Genomic DNA, 25,733 nt, shown 5'->3' on the forward strand with positions numbered 1-25,733 from the left:
ACCAATTATGTTCACAACATTAAAATATCAATTTTTTTCCAATTTCCAACAGTGTTAACCGGTTAACGCCCTGGGTTAACCGGTTAACGCACCACAGAACACGCTTTCTGGCAAAACTCAACAGTGTTAACCGGTTAACGCCCTGGGTTAACCGGTTAACGCAGACAGAACAACAATATTTTCACAACTCACAACAGTGTTAACCGGTTAACGCCCTGGGTTAACCGGTTAACGCAAGCAAAACAGCAATACCTCACAATTCCTAACAGTGTTAACCGGTTAACACCCTGGGTTAACCGGTTAACGCAAGACAGAAAGCTGTTCCTGCGCTAACACGAAGCAGAATGCAGAATTCTCTGCATTTTCCGCCGTTGGAGGACTTCCGGACCTCCGATTCCGATTCCGTAAAAAGCTATACGTTCGGGAAATCACAACTCACACAAATACAGATTCAATTGCAGCTTTAACACAACTTATCCAACACAATTTCTCAGCATTCAATATCCCAATTAGGGTCAATTCAACGGTTTATCACTACCCATTACATGTTAATCCATAATACCCATTAAACGACGATAAACCCCCCTTACCTGAGTTAATCCGGCAATCCTTTAGCCTCAAGCTCTTCTCTTCTCCAACCTTCTTCCTCTTGCTCTGCCTCTTTGCCCTTTTCCTCTTTTTGAGCCACTTCTCTGTTTTCACGTGAAAACTCTTTTTACCAAAATGGAACTCTTTTTCCTTATTTCCAACTTATATATTTTCCAATAATTATTATTCCAATAATAATAATAATAATAATCCAATAATTCCAATTATTTAATTAAATTAATAAATATAATATTAACTTAAATTAAATAATTATCTTATTTTTATCGGGGTGTTACACTCAGCCCGTTGTAAAATCTCTACTTGGTTTAAGATCCATCTGGTGTAAAATCTCGGTTCAGTTCGTGGTTAGCCCTTGTACAACCCCAACTCGATTCGAAGAATAGTCAGTTTAAAACTTCACATTGGTTGGAGATAAGTCCATATAAAATTTTAGTTTAGCTTGGGGACTAACCACTCAAAGTTTTGTTCGTGTTTGGAAGGAAGACTAACCACTTTAGTCAATTGTTCGCTGTTTGTTTGGAAATAAACCTAAAACTTTATTATTACTTGTATAAGGGGGTTTGTTAGCTTAACCTACTAAAATCTCATAAGCATTATTGAATACTCTAAAGATCAAGTCTTGGGGAGAGGAGTGGATCACTTCATTTAGAGTGAACCATTATAAACCCTGGTGTCCCTCGTTTCCCTTATCTATTTACTTTTCGCATATTTTCTTTATCTTGTTTTTCTGGTGCAATATTCAAACGTTTTCCTGAAAATGTTTTTGAACTCAAACTGAAATTTTTGTTTTCATTTTTCATTTTCCAAACCCCCACGATTCGCCCATTTCTTGTGTATGGAGTCACATGTTCAACAAGCTCAACCAAGAAATTTCAACACTTGATTGGAAGAATTGCAATCTTCATACGTTTTCTTTCATGCTTGAGGAACAAAGTGTTCCATTTTTTGCCACGCTGAAGAAAAAAGAGAAGTTTGAATTGACAGAGGTGGGTAAAGAAGCTTTCCTAAAGTTAAAATCTTTTCTGGCGACTCTCCCAATACTCACCCGCCTGAAGGGAGGAACACCTTAGTTATTATATCATCAAAAACCAACAATGCCATAAGGTTTATTCTATTACAAGATAAGGATGGAGAAGAGAAGTATGTATATTCCATGAATAAGTTTTCAAGGGAGATAAATTACGATACCAGAAAATTGAGAAGCTGGAGTTAGCAGTAGTCATCATTGCAAGGAAGTTAAGACTATATTTTAAGGCACACCAGGTCATAGTCAGACCAAATTATCCAATTCGGCAGGTTTTAAAGAAGACACATTTGGAAGAAAGAATGGTATTATATGCAATGGAGCTATCTGAATACGGCATTTGTTTGATCATGATAATCAACATCAAACCTCACGTCCTAACACATTTCTTGGTATAAATCACCTATCCCATTGGAAAGGAAAATCTCCATATGTGGGTGTTATTAGTTAAGTGAGCATCTAATTTAAAAGGGTGTGGTGAATGAGTGATACTCGTGTTGGGGATTTAATAAGGGTTTTTAAAAAGCTTGATCCTCTTAACGGGACAATTTCGACGAATGAATCTTAATTAAATCACTAATTAAAAATCAAACACTAAAATAAGGATTATAGGTATACCTTTTGAAATGGGTTTTAGCTTTGATAACAAACGTGAAAAATATCGTCGTCTCTACGAAGTTCACGTAATTACAAAGTGGAACACGATATTTGCCGTTTTCTGAGAAAATATGACAATTTGAATTCACATGAGAAATAACTCCTATATTTATATAGAGCTACTAAAATCTTAATTATGTTATTTTGGATTTTTCTAAAATAAGACCATTGTTATTTATATAATTAAATTCTTTTAAATAAAATAAAATAAAGTACTAATTAAATTAAATCATAGTTGAATTAATTAATTAATTAATTTAATTAAATAAAATTTAATAAAATAAATTATATTTGTATTAATGTATTAAATAATACAATTAAAATATAATAAAATTAAATCTTAATTAATTTAATCATTCGTTCCAATTGTCAAAACTCTTTAAGTGTGACCCTGTAAGTTCTCGTGACATTGAAAAATATATTACATCACCTATTTAATATTAAAAATAATAAATGTTATCTAGCAAAACATCATTGATACTCAAGTAACAAAAATATCATGTGATATGACATAACTTTTATATAATAATGATCATGTGTATAATTACCATTTTCCTCTTATGTATATATTGAACACAAGAAATAAAATTTGTCACCCTTATATACTATAATATTGTACTCCTTGATTCCCAAGAATACATGATAACGAAAAATAAACTCAATATCTCATATTGATTTGTTTGAGAACGACCATGCATTTTACAATCATACTCGATTAAGGGTCTCATGAATATTAACCCTATATATGCAAGAGGAGACAACCGTGTCTAGGTCACTCATGTACCTCAATATAATTTATGGAATACGAGTAGCAAATAAATTCATTTTTCTAACAAAGGATTAAGAATTATTTAAGATGTTTCTTAATGGCCAAAAAATTATGGAGAGAGAACTACAGACCAACACAACCAAAGTAGAATTAGTTACTAACCAAAAGTTTCTCTAATGGTTGGAATGAGCTAACTCAATTGTCCAGATTGCGCCATCCATCTCAACATAAAAAGCATTATGAAATCCTAAATTTTATGCAAACCATTAATATGCTCAGCTTGGTTGTTTCTGAAGAGGCCTCCACGGACTAAAGATGTGGTGTTGGAGACGTTATCCTCCATCTTAAAAAAGAAGTAAACCTAAATTTAGGTAATCATAATTTGTTACTAACTAAGCTATTACAAAACCTAAATTTAGATAATCATAACTTGTTACTAACTAAGCTATTACAAAGCATCGGTGGAATATCATACCAAAAATTAAAGTCCGAAAAATATAACAATGTATTGGCAAGTAAGTTTTTACAAACATTATCTTTCTATACACATGAGGTAATCAAGAAATCCATTTGTCTGATGAAGGTTTCACAATTATTCCATATGTTTCTTAGAGGCCAAAGAATTATGGAGGGATACTTGAAAGTCAACACAACTGAAACATAATCAATTTCAAATCAAAGATGTCTCTAATAGGTGTGTTGTGAGGTTTGACATGTGTCGGTGTCCCTCATTTATATGACATTCATTCCTAAGATATAGGTCAGAAAACTATTCCCGTGATAATTTTTGCCTTCACTATAGATCAGAATTTAACATATGAATGTATAAAAATACGCTAAACTGATTTGCATTGAATCCAAAATAATAATCATTTAAACGATTAATAAACGGAACCACAAATTTAAACAATTTAGTCGATCATATTTAAGTTTAAAACTAATTTAACTAAATGTTTCTTTTTATAATTTTATAAAACAAAATCCAATTTTTTAAAAAATACTTTAAAATAAATAAATCACATTAAAAATTTATTTTTACACAAAAGAATTCAATTTTCAAAAAATAAAAAACAAAAAAATGATCTTTTGTCTGAAAATTAAATAAACAAAACAAAAATAATTTAATTTTTTTTCTTGAAAAAAAAAAGTTTTATTATTATTTTTTGAAAATCGAAAAAACAATTATTTCAAAATTTTTGTTTTTATCCAAAAATAAAAAAATCTTAAAATTAAGAACTTATTTCAATAAATTTTTTTATTTAAAATTTAAATCTTTATTTTCAAAAAAGGAAAATTCTAAAAATACATATTTAAAAATTTTAAAAATATGTTTCTTAAAATTAAATTAATTCTAAAAGAATTAAACATATAAAATTGATTTATGATTGCAAACTCATTGTGAATTGATTTATGAATACAAATTAACTTTTAACGGGTTTGCAATTGAACTGAAACCATTTTGATTATTAAACATATTTAATATTTGTAGCACCACAAACAAATGGAGAGAACAATCATGCAATATCCACATAAATAGTCGATGCAACAATATTCTGTATCCACCTCGAAGTTATAGTCACTAAGATAGTTTAAACTATTAATACCATCTCTATAAATATCAAACAAGATCAAATCAATAAATTAAACTATTTATACATTTTACTATCTTTATATTTATTTTATTTTATGTATTTTTTAGGTTAATAGTTCAATTTACCACATCCATACTTAATGCTTTTTGGAGTATTTGAGGAACCTGTATTTGAGGAACAAAGTTTCTCCATCAACATAATTGAGAGCTATCATCTAACTTTTACAATTTAATATTAAGATTGACATGTCTGGTGGGACATTACGGCCACTACCAATACAAATTTTTAATTACCATGTCATGAATACGCTTTGTATATGAATGTATAGTCAACAAAGAACTCAACATTTAGGATAATACATCACCATCATCTACAAGGAAGTCAAGTCAGAACGTCCATATTAACCTTTACAATAAATGGACATTCTAATGATCGTGTCTCTCCCCATGATTTCTAGAGATACAACGATTATCTCGAGGAACTAGTTGTAATTATTGAGAATGTATCAAGTGTGAGTAGTGTAGGTAATAGTCCTATATCGATTGAAAATGTGGAGACTTGAACATTTATAAGTGAGAGAATCCACCCACCTATCACTTTAGTTTTTGGATGAATATGTGGTGCCTCTCACAAAGGTGTTGTTCTAAATGAAGAAGTCCCATAATGTTCAATACTCTCTAATGAAAAACTCCTCCAACAAATGGTATTATGAGCCTTTGGTTTAAGAAATGGACCAACTTACCTGCATCGAAAGTCAATAGCGTCAGTGTAGTGAATAAGAAACGTTCCGTTGAAGAGTGTCAACGGCGTCAGTGTGATGAATAAGAAACATTCCGTTGAAGAGTGTCAACGGCATCAGTGTGATGAATAAGAAACATTTCGTACGGTACAAGAGTTTGTGAAACATTTCGTACTCTACAAGAGTTTGTGGAAGTAAAAAGAGCTTTTTGAGAATGTATCCAGTGTGAATAGTATGTGTAATAGTCCCACATTGGTTGGAAAGATAGAAATTTGAGCATTTATAAGTTAGAGAACTCACCCACCTATCACCTTAAAATTTTAGGTGAATATGTGGTGTGTCTCTCACAAAAGTGTTACTCTAAATTGAAAAAACCACACAATATTCAATGTTCCCTAATGAAAAACTCCTCCAACAATAATGACTACATCTTTCATTAGACAATAATTATATTAGAAACCACACAATATTCAATGTTCCCTAATGAAAATATTTTGTATAACTATTGAGTCTTGTACAATAGTATGTGTATTCCACATCCTCGTTATTCCCAACCTACTACGTTTCAAGTGGCGAACTCAAGAGGCACCCTATGTTGAATAATTTGTATAACTAAAAAATCTTTAATTTGGACAACTACATATACATATGATAAATGACATCTTGGTTAATATACTACACCATTAAACTAGTGTGTGCACCCATGCACCGCATGGGAAAATTTTATTTCAAATTAAATATTAAATAAAAATAATTTATTTTTTATATTCTAAATTGTTTAAAGCTTGACAATGAACATTTTTAAACAATAAACATTTACTTAGAATATATATGCTTTTTCTCTAAATAATATACATAATTTATTTTAAAAAATTGATGCGTGATACGCCTTCAAATCTCATATTTGATGGAGTGTATATTCTCTCCAGTCTTATATAAGTAAATTTTTTTTTTAAATTTTTAGTCTTAAATATAAGCAAATATCAACAAATATAGACACATTTCATATGTTTATTTCAAAACTATCCATACATTAATTATTTAATATTCTTAGTGGATGATAATTTAATTAATGATAGATTAGTAATAGTGTGATTTTTTTACGTGAATTTAAGAAAATTAAATGCATTTAACTATCATTATTAATAAATGTAAAATTTGTCTTTTTTTACTTATAAATCAGATCAGAGTAGTACATCCTGAATATTGGCGATCAAGACGACATTATTTTTAAGTGTTTCGCCCCTTCAAGTCTTGTGTTCGGGGGCTGTGTACATCTCGAATATTGATTGAACCTAGGTGTAGATTAGGTTCAGACTCTAAAGTTGATATATCTCGTGTCAAAGTCGAGTACACCATAAAAAACTATCAAAATTGCACCGGGTGCGAGATATCCCTAACACGCCTTTATGAACATTTATTCTTGTGACGCAAACATGTCTAAACATGTTTCATAAATCTCATAAAGGATTATCTTCATAGCTATGACCATTTAATTGCATTGAAGAGTCTTTACCGGCATTGTCCATATCATGGTAAATGGGTCACAGTTAAAAGAACACACTACAGAGTAAAAATGGTCTCTAAGAATCCAATCAAAAAGTCACCATTGTGACTCTTTTGTGACTTTGACCGGCCAATATCGCTAGAGTTAGCAAATTATATTTTTTTTTACATATATAATATTAATTTTGGTATTATAAACTTTTTTATTTTATTTTAAACTCTTATTTTTATATATTATTTTGAAAGAGTACATAAAATAAATTTTATTAGATGTTTGGTTATATTATTTGAAGATGCTATGGTGGTTTTTTGAAAAAATAAAAATAGATTAATTAATAATTGAGATATCTTATAAATTAAAATGATATTAAAAATATATTTCAAATGTTAAAAGAAAAATTCAATTATCATATGACAGAGGTAAAATAGATCCAAAATTGTACTTTTGTATAAATGATTTAGACCATAGGTGGAAGGAGGAATATTAAAGTCCAAAATTAAATATTACTTACAATGATTTATTTTTATTTATAGTCTCCACAAATGCAACTTTAATTCATTTGACATTTTATAATCAATAAATGGAATTTTTTTTTTAAATATCCAAAAATTTCAAAAAAATTTCAAAAATATCCAATTTTTCAAAATAATTACACAAATGGCCAAAATTGGCCATTTTTTACCCTTAGGCGCCACCCTAGTTGGCGCCTACCCTTAATGGGGAGGGCAAGTCGCCACCCCTAGTTGGCGCCTACCCTTAATGGGGAGGGCAAGTCGCCACTAGGGGTGGCGCCTATGCCCAAATCCATTTTTTTTTTTTTTTTTTTTTTTTTTTTTTTTAATGTTTTTTTTAATGTTTTTTTTTTTTTAATTTTTTTTTATTTATAAATTTATGTTTTTTATTAAGTATATTAATTTATGTTGACACATATATTTTGTCTAAATTTTTTTATTTATATATATATATATATATATTAATTTATATATATATATTAATTTATATATATATATATATTAATATAATTTATAAGTAATTAATATTATTTGTAAATTTTTGGAAAAAAAATTAATTTATATATGTATAAAGATATGATAGACAATATTTTTAAAGATAAAGATAAAGATATAAAGATAATAAACAGAAAATATTTTTATTTAAATAATAAACAAGGCAAATATTACAAAGATATGATTAATCACATATGATGCGGTCCCTTGTACGATCCGCACGGGGGAGGTCTAGTTACTCGCCTAGACGGTTCACGTGGTGGTGGTGCTTCCCTATTACCACCCCTTGCCCTAACGCGCCCCCTTGCCGCTTGCCGTTGTGGTTCGGTCGAAGTCCCTTCAGTGCTGTAGGAAAGACGGGTCCCCTCTGCGCCCTCGAAGCTTTGTCTCGGTGGGACAAACTGACTACTGCTGGGTGCGCCCTCGAATTGTGGTCTTTGGTAGTTTAGGGTTGAATCGGGTTGGCCAAAGTGCAATGTTTGTTGTGGTGTGTAGTAGTCCTGTTGGTAGTCCTCTTGTATACCCGTGTCGGGGCTAGGTGGAAGACTGGAAGAGCTTGGGAAATTGCCGTGTTGGAATTGTTGGGATTGGTGGAAGTAGGGGGATTGATATTGTGGTAGGTGTTGGGACTGTTGATGGTGGTGGGAATGTTGAGTTTGTTGTTGGTAGTCTTCATGGTATTGGGATTGAGTTTGTGGTATGTATTGTTGATTTGGTTGGGGGGTGGACATGTGTTGTGGTTGTTGTTGTTGGTAATATGGTGGTGGTGGTTGTTGTTGGTAATAAGGTGGTGGTGGTTGTTGTTGGTAAAATGGTTGTGGTGGTTGTTGTTGTTGGTAATAAGGTGGTGGTTGTTGTTGTTGGGAATACTGTGGTGGTTGTTGTTGTTGGAAATATGGTTGTTGCATCCGGGGATCGTCCAAATAGAACGGGTCAGACACAATCATTTCTGGATTGGTATTTGCTCTATACCATTCCACATATTCCCTTGTCGGCTTCATTTCGTTGGGCGCCACCGGAAATTGTAGAACATAGTGGGCACGGTCTTTCCACATTTTTCGAAACTCCTTAGCAAATTCCTTCCAATTTTGGGCATACCACTGGTGGCTGACTTTTTTTAGATGCCAAGGTTCCATGGACATTGGGGGGCCTGGGATGTCTTGATGCATTCCGAATTGAAGCTTGACACGGTCACTTTGGTGCATCTCCACAGTGGTGAACCGCATTATGGCCGTTTTTGCTGTCCAAACAGCTGCATCTTCGGGGTTTGGTTGATGTTCCAATCCCAAATATGGCCTCCAAATAAACTGCAAAGAAAAAAGTAAATATGTTATTTATCGATAATGCATGACATTAATAAATCAGTTAGAAGTTGAGTGATTTAGTGGTAATACATCCTGTGCTCGGAGACGATCCAACAGTTGACGATAAAATATAATTTTATTTTTGGGGGTAAGACTGTAATCCAGTCCGGTTGTAATGAACCTAAACAAAAGAAGATAAATAATATTAGTTACAAATATTTATAGAATAAATATACAAAATGAAATAAGATCATAAATTTACCTAGTTGCGTAGGGGAAGGAGTAGTCATTAGGATTTTCTGGGGCTAGCCTCGGCAATCTCCACCACCCCCATGTTTGAAGCAAAAAAGAACATCCAGAAAATGTACAGTGCTCATTTTGTGCATTTTTACACAAAGAGCTATATAGGAATGCTAATACTGCAGAACCCCAACTATATGTGCTTATTCTATCAATGTCCCCGAGCAAACTCAAGTACATAAAATTTATGCTATTTCCCGTCCCTTCGGGAAATAGCAAGTTCCCAAACAATAGCATAATGTAAACCCGGGTTTTTATGACTTTTTCTTGTTCGGAGGATTCCTCAGTCAAAGTTATGGAGTCGTGGTACAATTGTAGGCTAGATAATTTAATACCCTGACCCCTTGCTTTGGCAGACCCCTCACCCTCGACCAGATCTACCCCCAACATTTCAACACATATTTGGTTAGGCTGTTGAACATTTCCGGTGACAGGCTTACCATCTATTCTAAGACCTAAAAGCATGTACACGTCCTCTAATGTGACGGTACATTCACCAGTTGGTAGGTGAAAGGTGTGTGTCTCAGGTCTCCAACGTTCACACAGAGCCAAAATGAATTTGGCATCAATGGTGGCATTTACGACATGCATTACATGACCGAAACCCGCACGCTCTATGTAAGGTACGCACCATGGGTCTGGATAAGGCATTGGGTGTGAACGTTGACGAAATTTCTTGGGATCCTTTAAAAACAAACAATATAAAAAATTATTATATTGGACTTTTAAAAAACTAACTACAAACATACGAAAGAGGCAATGTTCAAGAAAAACTTACGAATGAGGCAATGTTTGCCCTAGTTCCTCTGTGTTCTTGGCCCATGGTAAGAAGCGACATGACTGCAATGTAGGAAGAAGCTTGGTGGATGAGAAGTTTCGCCTGAGTTCTCTGAATAAAAGTGTTAGTGGTAGATGAAAACTTGCAAGAATGACCCTCTATTTATACTCTTTTTCAAGTAAACTGAATATGCAAAAATGTGACAAGTGTAAGGCATGCGTGGTAGTGTTGGCATGCATTGGTGGAATCTGATGATGCAGAAACGTGACAAGTGTGAGGCATGCGTGGGAATCTTGCAGAATAGGTGCAGACTACGTGGCAGTGTTGGCATGCATAGGTGCAGACTAGGTGGGAGTTGTCTTGTCTTGGGGAAGACTTGGTGGAATCTGATGATGCAGAAACGTGACAAGTGTGAGGCATGCGTGGGAATCTTGCAGAATAGGTGCAGACTACGTGGCAGTGTTGGCATGCTTAGGTGCAGACTAGGTGGGAGTTGTCTTGTCTTGGGGAAGACTTGGTGGAATCTGATGACGCAGAAACGTGACAAGTGTGAGGCATGCGTGGGAATCTTGCAGAATAGGTGCAGACTACGTGGCAGTGTTGGCATGCTTAGGTGCAGACTAGGTGGGAGTTGTCTTGTCTTGGGGAAGACTTGGTGGAATCTGATGATGCAAAAATGTGACAAGTGTGAGGCATGCGTGGGAATCTTGCAGAATAGGTGTCACACTGTACAGGTCAGATGAGAAGTTAAGTGTCACAGAGATAGTAGAATCCAATTTTAGCTTTGATATCCCCCAATAATTTATTTAACGGTTGAAATTTGACTTTCAAATATTTATTATTGTGGTGTACGCGTGCACTTTCAAATATTTTTCAAAAAGAAAAACAAATAATTATATTGTAATTAAATTATTTTATGTTTTATTACAACTTTAAATTGACTACTTCATTTAGTTACGCCATACTAATTGGCGTATATGTGTTATAAAAGTAGAAAAAGTCCAAAACACCTGCATGGGATAGGTTGGAATGCATTAGTACAGACTAGGTGGGAGTGTTGCATTCAAGGGTGTGACACATGTAAGGCATGCGTGGGAATCTCTGAGACTTGGTGGTGAAGACTTGATGGGGAACAGGCATGCATGGGAATCTCTGAGACTATGTTCAGGCTAGGTGGATAGGTTGGAATGCATTAGTACAGACTAGGTGGGAGTGTTGCATTCAAGGGTGTGACACGTGTAAGGCATGCGTGGGAATCTCTGAGACTTGGTGGTGAAGACTTGATGGGGAACAGGCCTGCATGGGAATCTCTGAGACTATGTTCAGGCTAGGTGGATAGGTTGGAATGCATTAGTACAGACTAGGTGGGAGTGTTGCATTCAAGGGTGTGACACGTGTAAGGCATGCGTGGGAATCTCTGAGACTTGGTGGTGAAGACTTGATGGGGAACAGGCATGCATGGGAATCTCTGAGACTATGTTCAGGCTAGGTGGATAGGTTGGAATGCATTAGTACAGACTAGGTGGGAGTGTTGCATTCAAGGGTGTGACACGTGTAAGGCATGCAAGGGAATCTCTGAGACTTGGTGGTGAAGACTTGATGGGGAACAGGCATGCATGGGAATCTCTGAGACTATGTTCAGGCTAGGTGGATAGGTTGGAATGCATTAGTACAGACTAGGTGGGAGTGTTGCATTCAAGGGTGTGACACGTGTAAGGCATGCAAGGGAATCTCTGAGGTATTCACAATATCTTCACAGCAATCTTCACACACATATCTTCACAGCAATCTTCAGTAAGATTCTTGCAGTATAAATATTCACACACATTTTCGCAAAGGTATTCACAATATCTTCACAGCAATCTTCACAAAACCTTGAAAATATCTTCACAAAACCTTCACAAAACCCTCACAAAACCTTCACAAAACCTTCACAAAACCTTCACAAAACCTTCACAATGTCTTCACAAAACATGTCATCTTCTTCACAATACAAAGTCAAAGCTCACGTCAACGGTGAGACTTATGAATGTGATAAGTCTGGCTTCCTATTTAGAAACACCGAATGCACTCGGTTTTGTCTAAATAGAGGAGCTGACTTCTCTTATCTGAAAAGGAAGATTGAGTCCAAACTAAGACAACCCGTGTCCCAAATTTTTTATCAACAACCTTTTTTTTCAGAAAACAACTCTGTCAAGTTTTATAAGTCATTGATTCAAAATGACATGGAGACACAATACATGCTTCGTAACCATGAGTACTCTGGTTACGACTACATAGTGTTGTACATTGTGTTGGAACAACATCAACCAACTCAGAATATTCAATCACAGGTTATTGATCCTGTGATTGATGACGAACAAGATGCTGAGCACCACGTTGAAGACGATGTGGTTGATGATGCTGAAGACGTGGTTGATGACTTGGTGAACCGTCATTCTGAAGACGAAGACCAACCTCAAATACCTATAGCGCAACGCTACTCACCTCCTGCGCACTTCACAACACTTAACTTGGGCGAGGATGAGCCCTCATCAGATATGTTCTACAACCCATATATGAGGTCTGATGAGGACTTAAAGAAGGGTGACCAATTTCGGACCAAGGAAGAGTGTCTGTTAGCAATAAAGAACTGGCACTTGAAAAATTGTGTTGACTACAATGTTATCAAATCAAATCCGGAAAGATACGTTATTGAATGCAAAAATCCGGAGTGTGGATATAGGTTGATGGCATCGTACAAGAAGAAGCATAACGCGTGGGTGATAGGGTCAATATCTCAAGCTCACATTTGCGTCAACACCAACATGGCACAGGATCATCGCAAACTTAGCCATGACATGATCTGCCATTCCATATTACCTCTAGTTGAGGCTGACCCGTCACTGAAGGTCAAAACAATTATCTCCCATTGTGTGGCTGTTTTCAAATATACACCGTCATACAGAAAGGCTTGGTTAGCAAAAACCAAGGCAATTGAACTGGTGTACGGTAACTGGGAGGAATCATACAAACAACTACCACGCTACCTGGCTGCACTACGATTGTATTCACCTGGGACGGTTACTATAATGGAGACCTTGCCTGCACAATCCCCTGACGGAACTCGTCTAGAAGGTAATGGAATTTTCCATAGACTTTTCTGGGCATTCCGTCCATGCATCATCGGGTTCACATTCTGCAAACCACTTGTTCAAGTCGATGGAACTTGGCTGTATGGGAAATACAAAGGATCGTTACTGATGGCGGTCGCACAAGATGGCAATTCAAATATTTTCCCAATAGCCTTTGCATTGGTGGAAGGAGAAACGGCAGCTGGTTGGAGTTTCTTCCTTAAGAATCTTCGAACGCACGTGACTCCACAAGCTGGCATCTGCATTATTTCTGACAGGCACGCCTCAATAGACAGTGCATACAATAATCCAGCAAATGGCTGGCATGACCCCCCGTCTACCCATGTCTACTGCATCAGGCATATTGCACAAAATTTTATGCGGGAGTTCAAGGATAACTTTTTGAAGCAACATTTGATAAACGCGGGGTACGCATTAAACCAGCCTGGATTCCAATACTATCGCCGGGAAATAGTGTTGGCAAATTCTGATGCAGGGAGGTGGATTGATAATATCGACAGAGCGAAGTGGACTAGATCGTACGACGATGGGGTGAGGTGGGGCCACATGACAACAAATCTTGTGGAATCAATGAACGGCGTGTTTAAGGGCATACGTAACCTCCCGGTAACCGCATTGGTGAGTGCGACCTATTTTCGGATGGCAACGTTGTTCGTAACAAGGGGCAGGCGCTGGAATGAAGTGTTGCAGACGAGTCAGGTTTATAGTGAAGCCTGCATGAAGTTTATGAGGCAGGAATCCGCCAAAGCCAGCAGCCATCGGGTTACGGAGTTCGACCGCCATGGCCACACTTTCAGTGTCAAGGAAACAATTGACCACAACCAAGGGCTGCCCAGACAAGAGTATAGGGTCCTAATACCAGACCGTTGGTGCGACTGTGGTCAATTTCAGGCGTATCGTATGCCTTGTTCCCATGTCATTGCAGCGTGTTCACACAGCCACTTCGATGCATTATCGCTAGTGTCTCCAATCTACAAAGTTGCAACATTGCTCAATGTATACGACAATCCCTTTCCGGTGGTAGCATTGGAGGCGTATTGGCCAGAGTATGACGGGGAAATTGTTTGGCACAACGAATCGATGCGGCGGAATAAAAGTGGTCGCCCAAATAGCAGGCGCATTAGAACTGAAATGGACGTCGCAGAGAAAATGCAGAGGAAGTGTAGCATATGTAGACAACTAGGGCATAATAAGAACAAATGTCCATATCGTGGATCTAGTTCCACAACTTAGTTTTCACTTTCATAAATCTGTGTACCAAAATCATTTTAAATTAAAGTTTACTTTTTATTCCAAATAGAAGATGACACTTGAACAACAAACACAAACATCTAACATTACAACACCAATTACTAAAACAAAAACAAATACTGGAACAAAAACAAGTACTAAAACAAGAACAAGTACTAGAACAATAACAAATACAACAACAACATGACAAACAACCATTAAAATCTAAGAAATTACAACAGTTAACACTATGTCGTCTGATCCATGCATCATTTGGATGCAATCAATGTCGCTTTCAACTTCAACCCACCAGCGTATCGTTTCTCCAGTTTCAAATGAGAACCTTGTTCTAAGCCTCTGAATCCTTCTGATGACTTCACCAGGTTGGTAATCTCCCTCTAACCAAGACATCAAGGACCTTTTTAGTTGGTCCAACGAACGGATGTTCCAAAATTTCATCTCCATTGGGGGTTTCAAAGGCGAGAAAATAACATGCCCATCCCTTTTTAAGATTACTGGTTCAGGATCCGGGCGCCTTGATGATGTTCGCTGCCATGACGACGGTCTTGGGGATGCCATGAACTCAACTTGATACAGAAGGTGGTACGAAACAGTGTTGAAGAAAATGCAAGGAAATAACACTTTATTTATAGGAAAAGATCTGGGTTGTACACCAGTCTACCTAACCCTAATTCTCCCAAAAATTTATAAATAATATTATTTACTTATAAATTAAATTAATATATATATAAATTAATATATATATATATATATATATATATATATATATATATATATATATATATCTTGTAAATAAATATTTATATATATAATTAAATGTGTATAATATTAATTGTTTATAAATTAAATTAATATATATATATATATATATATATATATAAATTAATATATATATAAATTAATATATATATATATATCTTGTAATAATTTTATTTATATATAAGTGTTAATATAAATTAATATAATTTATAAAAAAAATATATTTATCAAATATCTAATATTTAAAAAAAAAAAATTAAAAAAAAAAATTAATAAAACATTTAAAAAAAAAAAAAAAAAAAAAAAAAAAAAAAAAAAGGGATTGGGCATAGGCGCCACCCCTAGTGGCGACTTGCCCTACCCATTAAGGGTAGGCGCCAACTAGGGTGGCGCCTATGTACACAATTAGGGCAAATTTTGCCCATTTGTGTAATTTTTTTGAAAAATGGGTTAATTTTGAAATTTTTTTTAAAATTCTGGATATTTAAAAAAAAAATTCCAATAAATGCATCCACCAATAAATCTCTTAAGTTAACTCCATTATTCCTTACCAACTTAGAGTGAAATTGGGAAAATAAATAAATAAATGGAGGACCAGAAAACTAGAAGTGAAGTAAATGTGAAGGGTAAATATGGCAATAAAAAAGTAAAGGATTCAAAGTCAAATACTAATTGAGAAATGTGAAGAGTCAAAAGTACATTTACTAAAGGTTGTCACCAGCTACAAGTTGGACCACAGGCCGGATGTTGTCAAAACATGCAGACTGCTATGATCTATACCAAATGAATGGAATAAAACAGTCCAATGTATATTCTAACTTGGAGACTTAGAAATGTCAAATTTGTGCTCAAGGATTGGAACAACTCTTATTTTTGTGATGTTCTTCACCATCGAGTTTCTTCTGATTTTGCTGAGGTAAACATAATTCAGGAGCAAATTAATGAGTTAGGCTGCAGCAATCCTTTAATGGATCAAAGAGATATCTAATCAATTACACCTTTAATATGGCTTGGCTATGGAAGAGGATATTTGGAGAGAGAAAATACTAGATTCAAGTGACACTGTCATGAACAAGAACATTAGTTTCTTTCACAAAATGGCTCTTATTAAACATGTTCCAAAACAAGTATTTGTAGTAAAAAGGAAACATTGTCACCCAAATCCCTTAGAAGGAATTAGTAGATTTGGTGTATTATACTTTACGCATTGGTCGTCTTGAACTTTGGAGTTGTCGGGAGGGGAAAAGTCTTCTTACCTAACTGTGTTTGAAAAGAAAATGAAAGGCTTAAAGAACGTGTCAATATTCTAGTATCCTTTCGTCATATAGGCCTTTGTAGAACCTCGAGTACCCTGATATGTTCGTTGAGAAGATATATGTGAGTGTACATTTCTATTATATATATTTTGTATGAATTCAAAACTAAGATGCTTTAGTCTTTATGTATATTTGACGGTATCCTCTGAGTCTTAATATGCATCTTAGCATTATGAAACACAAAAATATTTTGAAACAAGTTAGAAAAGGTTTCATGCATGAAAAAAAAGATTTTATATGAAAAACAAATATACAGGTTGACACATACGTGCTATAGGTCAACACATGAAAGAAAACTTTTCCTATGTGTCGACACATACGATTTTCAAGTTGGCACATGTACCTCATTTTTAAAACATATGACTTCAGTTTGATGTGTCGTCTCCATAGGTCGACACATGACCTATACATATCGACACATGACCTATACAGGTCGGCACATGCATCGAATAGGTCGACACATGACTTACATATGTCGACACATGCATTAAAATCTTGAAAATTTGTATTCATTTTCAAATCTTTTGCATATTTTTTCCTCCAAACACACATGCATATAAATACTTCGTAACTGCATCATTTTTAGCAAGGTTTTAGAGTAAACCTACATGAAATCAGGAATTCAAAGTGTTCTCATCATCTTCAATCTCATTCTATGCATACACATAATCATTCTTTGTTTGAGTGTCATCTAGAATTGGTTGATAACGTCCAATTTAAGTTGATTGAATTATGAATTGGGTTGAGATCTTTGAGGGTTTCAAATAAGAAAACCGAGTTGGGATTTTCAATCAAGATCAATTAGGGATTTGAAGGTTTTGGACAAGGTTACACAATTTGGGTCCGATCAAGTGAAAGCTTTGAAGAACGAAAGGTTCTTGCAAAGGAGTAACGTGAGACGGTGGATAATATTGGTAAATCTTAGGTTACAACAATTCACAATTTGGATTCGATCGAGTGAATACTTTGAAGAACTAAAAGTTTTTGTAAAGGAGTGGCGTGAGACGGTGAATCAAATTGGCATTATTGGGTTACTTGATCAAGTTTTGGTCAAGGGAAGAGAAAGTGTCAGAATCAATATCAAACTTAGAGTTTTTATGGTTGGATTGATACATTTCTCTTGTATTCTACTTCTGCAAAGTAAGGTTAATTTCCTTCTCTCAATTTGAATTCGAATTGAGGGAAAACGTACCCATAGTAAGGTCGATTGGGGAACTGTCTAAAAAAATTCTTCTCTACTCTCTCTCTCTCTCTATATCTATCTATCTATCTATCTATCTATCTATCTATCTATCTATCCATCTCTTTTATTTTTCACTTGCAAATTATTGAGACGGTCGAAAATATTGGTAAATCTTGGGTTACAACAATTCGTAATTTGGATTCGATCGAGTGAAGACTTCGAAGAACTGAAGGTTTTTGCAAAAGAGTAGCGTGAGACGGTGAATCAAATTGGCATTATTGGGTTACTTGATCAAGTTTTGGTAAAGGGAAGAGAAAGTGTCATAATCAACATCAAACTTAGAGTTTTTAGGGTTGGATTGCTATATTTCTCTTGTATTCTACTTTTGCAAAGTAAGGTTAATTTCCTTATCTCAATTCGAATTCGAATTGAGGGAAATCGTACCCATAGTGAGGTCGATTAGGGAACTACCTAAACAAATTTTTGTGTACTCTCTCTCTCTCTCTAACTCTCTCTCTCTCTCTCTCTCTCTCTCTCTCTCTCTCTCTCTCTCTCTCTCTTTATCTAACTCTCTATCAATCTATCTAACTCTATAACTCTCTCTAACTCTCTATCTATCTATCTAACTCTCTAACTCTCTATCTATCTATCTATCTAACTCTCTAACTCTCTCTAACTCTCTATCTATCTATCTAACTCTCTAACTCTCTAACTCTCTATCTATCTATCTAACTCTCTAACTCTATCTCTAACTCTCTCTCTCTCTCTATCTAAATCTCTAACTCTCTATCTATCTATCTAACTCTCTAACTATCTCTCTAACTCTCTATCTATCTATTTATATCTCTAACTCTCTAACTATCTATCTATCTATCTATCTATCTATCTATCTATCTATCTATTATCTATCTATCTATCTAACTCTCTAACTATCTATCTATCTATCTATCTATCTATCTATCTAACTCTCTAACTATCTATCTATCTATCTATCTATCTATCTATCTATCTATCTATCTATCTATCTATCTATCTATCTATCTATCTATCTATCAATCTATCTATCTATCTATCTATCTATCTATCTATCTATCTATCTATCTATTTATCTATCTATCTATCTATCTATCTATCTATCTATCTATCTATCTATATAACTCTCTAACTCTCTAATCGTTCACCTCTAATGTGACACGTTCCCTCCCAGTTATATGATCAACGGGATCAGTCGGCTAGAGAGCGGGGCTATTCTTCTTCTGGGGGTCCCCTCTACTGATCGAACCCTCAGTTCGGGGGTCTTCGTCAACATGTTATGAGGCTCCAGTCTTCGGCGGGTCACCATTACTTGACTTAGAAAGGCGAACATCTAGGCAAGGGAAAGCGCAGTGCGCCTGGTGCAAATGGCTTTAATTTTTCATGATATACCAATCAGAATGGGGGACCCTACCTACGTACATGATTGATAGAAGAACTGGGGGTCGGTCAACTTGATGCGGCAGAGGCATGAGTGCAGTTCGATCTTGTGGTGTATTCGTTTGTAGTGAGTAGGGCCTCTTTCTCGTTGATCAGTTCGCCTCCGCTCTATTGAAAGGTCTCCATTCCTACGGCGGTTTTGTCAACGAACGCGTCTCGGGCCGGATTGACTAACCTAACCCTTAATTAAGGGGGCCTTGCCGTAGTTGGGTGCTCTGCTTTAGTGTGATTGACGAAGGCTAGGCTAGTAATACCCCAAATAAATTAAAAGAGATCGGGGTCGATAGTTGGCAAGGAACTTGATCCCCCCAAAACAAAAAAGGGGCAGCTGCGGTCGAACTCTAATTCTGGAAATCAAATAAGTCGGGGCCCTTTTACCTTACCAAGTCTACCGGATAGAAATTTTAAGATCGGGTTCAAATAGATACGGGAAAGGCTTTCTCCCTAAGTGGAATCGGTGGAATGCCCTGCTTCCGGCTAAGTATACAGAGTTGGGTCTACCGTTCGTTCAACCGTTACCTCTATTCTATTCCGATCTTTCTTTTCTCCTTTGCTTCCTTGTCTCGTCTATCCTTCTCTACCTTCAGCCTGTCTTGGAGCTCTATCCCGTCCTTCCTTTGGTTTGCCCTGAGGATTTACTCTCCAAAGTCGATTTGATCACTGCGAGTTCGGTTCAAGTCTTCATCGATCGGGTGGATCTTTGAGGGGGGATGGAAAGGTGGGTGAGTCATGGCTGTGGACAGAGAGAAATCAAGCGGTAGTGGAATAGATTTCTAGTAAGTGTCTTCTTTCCTTCTCTTCTAGTAAAGGCGCGCCGTCAGGTCTCTCTTCTTGGGATATCTTGATCACCATAAAGGATAGAGATCTTAAGTAGACATGCTTTAGGCATCGATCATCTTCCTAACTACATGGTACTCCCCCTCCACGGAGGGTGGAAAAAATGAGGAAGTGTCCCTTAGAGAAAGAGAGTCCGCTCTCTCATTGTCTGATTGCATCGTAGAGCGTCTGCACCAATTGCTTGGTTGCAGTAGCAGCCCCCTTTCTCCTTCTTTCATATGAAAAATAAGAAAGATTTAAAATATAGTAAGTGTAAGAGCTACTTCAATCTTTATTCGCTAAAAAAGAGAAGCTGGGTTCCGATAAGAGTTGTTTCATCTGGATTGGGTTAGTGTTAAGTGTACCTATGCTTCTTTCGATCCAGTAATCGTGCCGGGCTCTATCGATTAAGTAGTCTAAGTAGTCCCTCCCTCCTTCTTTTCTTGCTCTCGAGCTAATAGGGTTATAGGCGGACCTATCATTTCTTCGATCTAAATTTTAGGGGAGTTAGAAGTGCTTCTGTCTGTAATTCCTTCTGGCTTTGATTCTGCCTTCGGGCCAAACAAGCCAGTGGTCTAATCTAAGGACCTTGAAGCAGGAGTCTTTCCTTCAGTCTCATAATGTGAGGGCTTACGTATATAAATATCTTACTTTTTTGTACTAAAAAAAATGCTTGGCTTTCTCTCCTGGCTTTTTAGTAAGCAAGTGAAGCGAGCTCTTCTTTATGGGGTAGCGGTAGAGGGGATTTTCTTTCTCTCCCTCTTGATGTCTTGTCGGCCTAACCTAGGAGTTATCTTTCCCGGAAAGAGAGTAGTGGCGCTCTCTTCACATCCTTTGACTTTCCATGCTTCGTGAAGGGCGGGCTCACTTTCGATCAAGGTAATTTATGCCTGCTCTGGTTCCCGGCAAAGAATGGATGAGCGCTCATGAGTTCCCACTATCGAATCATCTCAGTTCGTTCCTATTCCGGGCATTGAAAGCTGAAATCAAAAGACATAAAGGCCTAAGTCAGACAATGATGATCTTCTCTTAAAATAGCAAGAATAGCTTAGCTGGTGGAGGACTCTGCACCCAGTAAGGTCGACACTTTCAGTCAGGAAGATGCTTTGCCACCCAATCGGCCGAAGCATTGGCTAATCTATTCACCCTTTATACCGACCAGCTGTGGTGGGACATCAGGAGTTGCTGCACATCACTAACAATAGGCCTCAGACTGCGATCTGTAGAGGACTTTTGACTATGAAAAGCTTTCAAGACCTGAGATGAATCCGTTTTCATACATACAAACAGAAGATAGCTGTAGATAAAAAGCCAGGTCAGAACCTTTCCTAAGTGTAAGTGCATGAGCCTCCGCCATGTCCACCGAAGAAAGAGTCATTTTCTTTTCTTTATCGTCGAGCGTCTTTCGAGTCTCATGTTGACTTTTCTCTTTCATGTGATACTTCGCCTTAAGAACTAGGGCTGAGCCCATACAACTATTATTGTTTTAACACTACTCTACGGGAGATTGGTATTAAACCGAAAGCCTAACCTGGACTACTAATGGCTTCTTCTCTTGTTAGAGGAAGCCCTGATTCTCAGTCTTCTTTATGTTACACGTATCAACTCTTCTTGTTCAATCCTTTAATCGGAACGACGAGAGAGTGACTAAGCCGAAAAGGCCAATAGCATTTTCTCTAGCAAGTGTATTCAACACTATATGAGAATGAGATAAAGCCTCAGCTTTTTTGTTTGTTTACACCTTCCTTTTGAACTCAGCTTTCACGTCTTTAATCCTCGATTGAGCTAGTCACTGGCGAACGCTTCCAAAAGAGACCTACCTCTACTCTAAACAAGAGCCGAGCCTTCGGGTATCAGACTAGCTTAAAAACGTAGTACGTAAGGATATAGTTCCTTTCCTCAAAACCAGTCAATGATCGAACTTAAAACAACGGGCGGCCTACCTGACAGCTATCAATCATGAACTAGCAGGATGGACTGCCTTTGAAGCCGGTATTGTTTATATAAATGAGACTTTAGAATAACAACTCGCTATCCGTGCTTCCTTTCTATCACTACTAAAATTCTTGACTTACTCCCTTGCTATAGCTTGCCTTACTTGATAGCTTCGCTTGTTTACAGGTACAGGATAGGTCGCTAAGCTCCCTCTTCATATCTGTGGGGCCAGGCCAATAGTAGTACTTTTTCGCTTATTCTTTCTGGGCGAGGGAACCCCCTTTCAAGTCTCAAGGTTTGGAACCAACTCTACTAGGTTGAGGAACCCACAGGCAGTATAATGTTACCCCACCTTCCATAGGCATTTTCGGGGAGTAGCCTGCTTAAGCATACACTTGTATTGGGCTGCGGAGGATCCCGAATCCCGGGGATCCCGAGGCGGCTCCCGCTCCCAAATAAGACCATCACTGGAAAATAACAAATAATACAACACCCTCACGATTCAAAAAATGAATATTCGTCAAGGTCGGCATCCCGGATTCCCTTGTTCCGGATATCGGCAAAGATCAAATCAGCCTCACGTAAAATGGCATTGTTATTGGGGTTTTCCGCAATAACTTGCAAGATGTGAAGTAGGCCTTCTTTACTATTTCATCTATCTTTCGCAACGAGCTCAAAGACCCGCCGCGCCTTGTTGTGGGACGGCATCGGTCCCCCATCAGGTGTCCCCATGCTATGGACATACGTCAGAATGACACGGTGAAGAGCCCAATACCCGTTCGGTAGGTTTGGACTCTCATGGCGGTCATCTGTGTACACTGGGGGCTGTTGCGCCGGTGGATTCGCTACAGGTGGTGCTTGTTGGCCGGCAATCATAGGGTAAGCCCATTTCATGGAGAAAGTTTACATGTTGGGCCAGGCTAGTTTGCTTCGATGGTAGGAGTCCACGCAGTGAGGCAGCCATTTCCAGTGACCTTTTTTGGGGTTGGTTCTATACGAGGCGAGGTCCCTGTCTGTCATCCAATCCAATAGGCATTTAGGGATCCCCGATTGTAGATTGTAGTGAGCTTTTGGTAGTCCTATGCCTGTCTCTCCAGCTTGTCTATGTCTATGGGTTTGCATATGTCTTTTCAAGGGCTGGCTTTTTATAATGACCTTAAATGAAAGCGCAAGAGCTAATGATAAGGAGCTAAAGGCCTACATTCTAGTATACCTGGATCGTCACGAGAGGATTGGGGAAGGTCTAACTATGGACCGGACCATAAGACGCAGTTTCTTATGGCCTAGTATAGGATATCTTTCTGTTCCGCTGAAAAGAAGCACTAAGAAGACGACTATTTTGTGTTGAATATGCTTTCTTCCACATAGGCTAGCTTCCTCCTTGTGGCGAACAAGACTGAGAATTCTTTATTCTATTTAGATATATATATATATATATCTATTATAATATAAGAATACGAGTCACGCTCTCTCTTTTTTCGCCCTTCTTCCCGCTAGACTTATCTCTTTTGGACCTTGTCACAGCCTAAAAACCCCCTCTTCTTTTTCTGATTCGGATTAGTTCAAATAGCCTTGATAAAGACCAAGACCCAGGGCATAGTATGGAATTATTTTCCTCACCAAAGCCTTCCTTCGATCATCATGGAATCACGTTGAGAGATGAGTGATCCACGCGAACTAGCCAAGTGCAAAGTCTTAGCGCGGGGACCCCTCCACAGCTAGGTTATTTATTTCCTATACCAAAGCTTTTCGGCTGGGCTGGGCCTATTGCGAGCCCACGTCAGGTTTTCCAATGACTTTGCTTTACCTTGTCCTCTAGTTGGTTTGCCGAATCATCTCTTCCACCGTAGTGGGAATGCTTTTGTCTAGCTGTTATAAACATATGAAAGACCGGCCCAGTTCGTATCAGGGCTTCTGTTTGTGGAAGCATGTAATCTTAAAAAAAAATAATAACCTGTAGCTACGGCCGTCCCTGAACTTTTGCGGCATTGCCCATGGCATGGGCATGAGCACAGCACCTATGTATGGGTAATACCTCCCTATATTCTTTGCAAGAGACCATTCCCTCACAGTCGATGCTCTTTCTTGCTACAAAGGCACCCTTGAAACTTGGAAGATTTCTTCTAGTAAGATGGCAGGCAAAGTCTAGCAGGGGCAAGCCTAAACCTCTACTTCCACCGTCGCAGCCTATAACTCTAAAGCTAGAGTATAGTATATCTAAAGTGCGCTTTTGGCTTATTTATCGTTTTAGTTGAAAATGTCACTTGCACAACTCTTCATAACAGCCCCTTCTATGCCTAGTGCTTTTGCAAATGGGCAATTTATGGGCATCTGAGAACAAGCCCTTAATTTTATTCTTCAATTGCGCAAACCAAGACACCAACTCTTTTTATGTTTTATGAACAACGCGAATTATTGAGATGCTAAAGAGGGACTGGACTGGCCAAAGGGATAAGGTACATCCTGTTGATGTTGAGCATTCTATTCTTCTTGCTCACTAAAGATATACTTACTTGTTTTCATGGAGCGAAGAATGCTTTCTTTCTCGCTTACTCGAGAGCTAACCTAGAATAAAGAGTCTTTGACACGGCGTCAATATGGCTTAAAGAAGGTCGCTATGCCTCGAAGAGTTATATCGTAGCGCTTTCAAAAATATCTTTTTTATCCTTATCCTCTGTAAGCTAAAAGGATATATTCTTAGGTAGTGACTCAATAGCTCTCCCCTCTAGTTTTTCCCCAATCCTCTCCTGCTCATAATAGGGCTTTCAAGGGCTATGTCATCTAGAAAAACGGATCCATTAGCATTAGTTTCCTTCTTTATTTTTTTTTTGGTTGGAGCCTATCTTATATGCTTTCTTATGCCTTTGCAGTGCCTTAACGTTTTGTTTTGGTAAGGGACACGAGTGAACAAAGGAGAGGTTAAACCGCTTACTAGCGGCGAAAGAGCTTCTATATCGAAGTTCCACATCTTTGTGACAAAGACGATGCTAGTCTTTTCGACGAATTACCTGTTGGAGGAATACTTTAGTTTAGGGACTTTTCTCTCGAGAGATGGGGCATATCCGCTCTTAGCAGCATTCCTCCTCAGATGGACGGAGCCTTATTAGTGATCAGTCCGCTAGTTTCCTGGATCCCACTCGGTCTTCCTTTTCCCTTTGCTCCCTGGATAAGTCTCATTCGATGTCGCAACCGATGCTTAAAACATATTATTTATTCTATCTTCTCAGTCTTCGATCGATCATTCTCTGCTTCATAGAGGAGGGGTTTCCCAGCTAACAAGGAAGCGGGATTTAAAAGAGAGGTCAATTCTAAACTGGACCGAGATGGCCTATACACCAATTGACCGACACCATTCCTGAAGAAACGAAGATCGTTGCAAGAAGACCCCCCGTGTAAATGGCAGAAATTTGACAGCAGTAGAACGAACCTTGGGCTTGACATGACAGCACCTCGCGGCTCCCTTTCAAGATGAACAATGCGGCTAAGCGGGGCGGATATGCCGATGGATGGAGGCGGCTGCATGCTGCATCTAAGAGTTTAGTTCCATGAGACTGAATAACATGGCCTGAAACGAAGTAAA

General features: G+C 37.4%; 1 protein-coding gene across 1 annotated transcript; it reads right to left on the minus strand.

The window, feature by feature from the left end:
• Positions 1–3,451: 3,451 nt before the first annotated feature.
• On the minus strand, positions 3,452–10,559 carry LOC127089964 (protein MAIN-LIKE 2-like). The gene is made up of 4 exons (XM_051029379.1): positions 9,471–10,559; positions 9,299–9,389; positions 8,428–9,211; positions 3,452–3,468 (listed from the first exon to the last, which is right to left on the minus strand). The coding sequence occupies exons 1-4, from the start codon at positions 10,253–10,255 to the stop codon at positions 3,452–3,454; spliced, it is 1,677 nt and encodes a 558-aa protein (XP_050885336.1). The 5' UTR covers positions 10,256–10,559.
• Between the last annotated feature and the right edge of the window lie 15,174 nt (positions 10,560–25,733).

The sequence above is a fragment of the Lathyrus oleraceus genome, chromosome 1 (genome assembly GCF_024323335.1).
Source record: "Lathyrus oleraceus cultivar Zhongwan6 chromosome 1, CAAS_Psat_ZW6_1.0, whole genome shotgun sequence".
In the NCBI taxonomy this organism is placed as follows: Eukaryota; Viridiplantae; Streptophyta; class Magnoliopsida; order Fabales; family Fabaceae; genus Lathyrus; species Lathyrus oleraceus.